The following is a 4224-nucleotide window of genomic DNA, read 5'->3' as shown; positions in this document are numbered from 1 at the left end:
GGAGAAGAGACGAACTAGGGAGGAAAAGGTTCTTTCAGAGAAGGAGAAGATTATCACACACTTTTACGAATACATGGCAAAACATAACGCGTGTCTGTCTGGGATGTTGAAAGAGCTAGAGACGGCTAAACAGCTCATGGAAGCTCACGTCAAGAAATATGGCAAATTACCCCAGGTGTCTATTACGTTGAAAGCCGCTGAGAATCTAACAACCCGCGAACATAAAGGAGTCTACCACCTTCCCACTTCTTCTTCGCAGGTGGGAGCCATCGTTAATCTGGGCCCCTCAAGAGACCCATTGGAAATAGTGATAGGTTCCCCAAAGGAAGATTCAAAATTTAGTCTCAGACTTATGAGTCACACCAACTTCTTCTACGATGTTTTTCAGTACCCTCTCCTGTTTCCCAATGGAGACGTCGGTCATTCTTGCACTATGAAAGAGCAACGCAAAGCAGACATCTGTTGTTCAAAACATGTTCCTGTAACATACATTAGGCCAAGCCCTTGCATGTACTATGCCTCTCTTTACATGGAAAGAGAAGGTTTTTCAATTATGTGACTAAAGGGGCCCTTCTTTTTCAACAATATGTTGTGGATAATTACGTAAAAGTTGAGTCTGACAGGTTGTCTTTCATCGAACACAATCAACAGGAGTTGTGGAAAGAGCGCGCTGATATTCTTATAGGGGATGGGGATAACCAAAAGGCGGGTCAACGGGTGATTATCCCTACTTCATTTGTTGGGGGCCCAAGATACATGAAAGCGCGGCAGCAAGACGCCTTGGCTTTTGTGTCGTCTTACGGGTCTCCAGACTTTTTTATCACCTTTACAATGAATCCTCATTGGGAAGAGTTGAAACAAGCCGTGGAGGCTGTCGGTTGTGACACCTCCCGGATGTATGACCGCTCTGACTTTGTTAGTTGGATTTTCAAGTTGAAAGTGGACAGCCTGATGGACGATTTGACAATTAAAAACGTGTTTGGGCGCGTTAAGGCACACCTACTGAGTGTTGAGTGGCAGAAAAGAGGTCTCCCTCATGTTCATATCCTTCTTTGGATGGAACGCCACGTTACTGCCGATTTCGTCTCTAGGGTGATATCAGCTGAGATACCTGACAAAAATAAAGAGCCGCGCTTATATGAGATTGTGACAACGAACATGATACACGGCCCCTGTAGAAGCTTCGACGAGTCCCAACTATGTTGTCAAGGAAAGTACTGTTCCAAATCATTGTGTGGAAAGGGTTTTCCGAAAGTGTGCAGGGGCGACATGTACTTTGGGAACAACGGGTACCCTCTGTATCGAAGGAGAGCAGTAGGTGAAGGAGGCCACTCTTTCGAGAAAAAAAGTAAAGGGAGAGAAAATCAAAGTTGAAAATTCATGAGTTGTCCCTACAGCCCGTACCTATGTTTAAAGTATAACGCGCACATAAATGTTGAGTGCTCAAATTCTATAAAGTGCATAGCCTACGTTACAAAGTACGTCAACAAAGGATGTGACCTTTCTGTTTTCGAAAACGAAAGAAGGGGAAGATGTTAATGAAGTGAGAAAATTCCAGGAGGCAAGATTCGTCAATGCGAATGAGGCGTCGTGGAAGATTTTCAAATTTGCGATTCACAAAAGTCACCCCCCTGTGGCAACTCTTGATTTGCATCTAGAAGGAGAGAACGCGTCTAACGAGGAGATCGATAGAAAAAAAATGTAAAGACACTCATTTGACAGCTTTCTTCAAACTGTGTGCGCGAAACGAATTTGCAGCAGGCCTATATTATAATCAGCTTCCCAACCACTTTGTTTTTAATAACACTAGCAGTGTCTGGGAAGAAAGAAAGACGACAGCATCTTCTCTGGGAAGGATACGTGCTGTCACAAATAAAACTGTCGAGGTCTTCTATTTGAGACTACTTTTAACACACGTAAAGGGCCTACGTCTTACGAGGATCTTCGGACATTTGAAGGGGTGATCTACCCCTCTTACAGAGAAGCCGTTAAAGCGATGGGACTCCTAAACGACGAAGAAACTTGGAAGAAAACTATATTGGAAATCATCAACCACACTAATGACCGCAATCAGTTGCGAGCTACTTATGCGAGCATGCTGGTGTCTTCGGAATTAGAGGACCAGTCAGGTATCTGGGAAAAGACCAAATATTTGTTCGCCAGTGACTTCCTTCAGCGCCAAAAAGCGACGGAATACAACGATGAAATTTACCTTGACGCTCTAGACGATATCCAGGAACATGTGTGGAACTGCGGAGGGGGCTCTATCACCCAATATGGGCTACCACTTTCAAGATGTGGCGAGAAAACATCAAACATCATACGCCGAGAAAAGGCCTATAACAAAGAGAAGTTGACAGAAGAGGTGAAGGAGAAGTCTCTTCTTCTGAACAGCAAACAGAGACTCTGTTACGATACTGTGCTATTTCGCATCGAGAACGCCCAAAAGTATAGCCACAATGGGATATTCCTGGATGCTCCAGGTGGGACGGGAAAGTCTTTCGTGCTCAACAATTTACTGGATACTGTTCGTTCTCAGGGAAAAATTGCCTTGGCTGTCGCTTCATCGGGTATCGCCTCTACTGTTTTGCATGGAGGAAGAACTGCACATAACATGTTCAAGATCCCGTTAATGGATTACAACGAAGTGTGCGCCTGTAGCATCAAGAAAAACTCAGAGTTGGCGATGAAGTTGTGATGGCAAACAAGAACACGTTAGCTGCTCTTGATGTTTCCCTTCGGGACATTTTGGGTGTTCCAGGAAGGTTTATGGGGGGGATAGTCTTTGTCTGTGCGGGAGATTTGTGTCAAATCCTCCCAGTTATAAGAGGGAGAGAAATGAATGATGAGCTCGAATACTGTATAAAGTCCGGTTATTTCTGGGACGACCTTTTAAAGTTGGAACTAACACGTAACGTGAGACTCGAGGCAGATGACGCAGAGAACAAGATATTTGCGAAAAATCTATTGGCTCTGGGGAGAGGGGAGAGTGGACCCGTAAAACTTCCCGAGAAGTTTGGGATTGTCGTTGAGACCCGTAAAGAGTTAGTGGAGAAAGTCTATGATAATTTAGAGGAAAATCACCTGAATGCTTCATATTTTGAGAAGAGGGCTATCATTTCCCCCACAAACGATGATGTCGACAGGATAAACTTGATGGTCTACGATAAGTCTGAAGAACCAGAGAAAGTGTACATGAGTGTTGGCACTGCAATGGAAGAAGTAACGGACATTCAGACATCGGTTTTCAATGCCATAACGAGCCCCTCTCTCCCTCTTCACATGTTGAGACTGAATGTAGGAAGTGTCATCATGGTTATGAAGAATATATGCCCTCCCAAGTTGTGTAATGGGTCCAGAGTAATAGTGACTAATCTTCAAAAAAATATCATAGTCGGAAAGAACTTAGGCGGTACACACAGGGGTGAACAGGTTTTACTCCCGAGAATTACTCTTGAGTCTACTGATACCACTATACCATTCAAGCGGAAACAATTCCCTGTTAAACTTTGTTATGCGATGACGATAAACAAATCTCAGGGCAGACATTTGATAAGTGTGGAATATTGCTTGATTCTGCACAGTGCTTTGCCCACTGACAACTTTATGTCGCTTGCTCAAGAGTTACAAGCTGGAATTCTCTCATCATATACACAGGTTGGGAAAAAGTGAACTACGATTTCAGGATGAAACTACCACGCAATTGCGTGTATAAAGAACTTTTCGTTGAGAGTCTTTCAGAAGAAGATAAACCTCCTGAAGCGGTCGTAGTTTCTGACGACCAAGAAGTTGCTTTGGCCGAAAAAGAGCCTGACCAAAGCATTGTCGAGATACCCAAAGCAGTGTAGACGATCTCAGAAGAGGAAGCCGTAGATATGTTGCTGCCCGCGTCGTACGATTTGTGCTACGAAAGAGAAGAAGAGGTCGACCCTGCCTCCAGTTTCTCTATCTCTATCAAGGAGGAGTTGGAAGAGAAAATCGAGGAAGTTAACCAAAAATAGAAGAGGTCAAAAAGATGCTAAAAGATAACAGAGATACCACTACTGAGAGCAACAAGAGGTGCAGCGACGACGACGAGGGAGAATTTTCTCCTACTAAGAAGTAGTGCCGGCGGCTTTAAGTTGAAGAAGAAGTTAAATATGACTAATAAAACACATTATTTTTATCACTCATATTTTATTTTGACCTTTTACAAATGTATAGCAAGAGGGCGTAGCCCTAGGG

General features: G+C 43.7%; 1 protein-coding gene across 1 annotated transcript; it reads left to right on the top strand.

The window, feature by feature from the left end:
• The first annotated feature begins 2697 nt into the window (after positions 1-2697).
• On the top strand, positions 2698-3672 carry LOC143019362 (ATP-dependent DNA helicase PIF1-like). The gene has a single exon (XM_076175000.1). The coding sequence runs from the start codon at positions 2698-2700 to the stop codon at positions 3670-3672; it is 975 nt and encodes a 324-aa protein (XP_076031115.1).
• The last annotated feature ends 552 nt before the right edge of the window (positions 3673-4224 follow it).

The sequence above is a fragment of the Oratosquilla oratoria genome, chromosome 3 (assembly GCF_046742065.1).
Source record: "Oratosquilla oratoria isolate Oo_2021 chromosome 3, ASM4674206v1, whole genome shotgun sequence".
Lineage (NCBI taxonomy): Eukaryota > Metazoa > Arthropoda > Malacostraca > Stomatopoda > Squillidae > Oratosquilla > Oratosquilla oratoria.
This window is presented reverse-complemented; position numbering and strand designations above follow the sequence as displayed.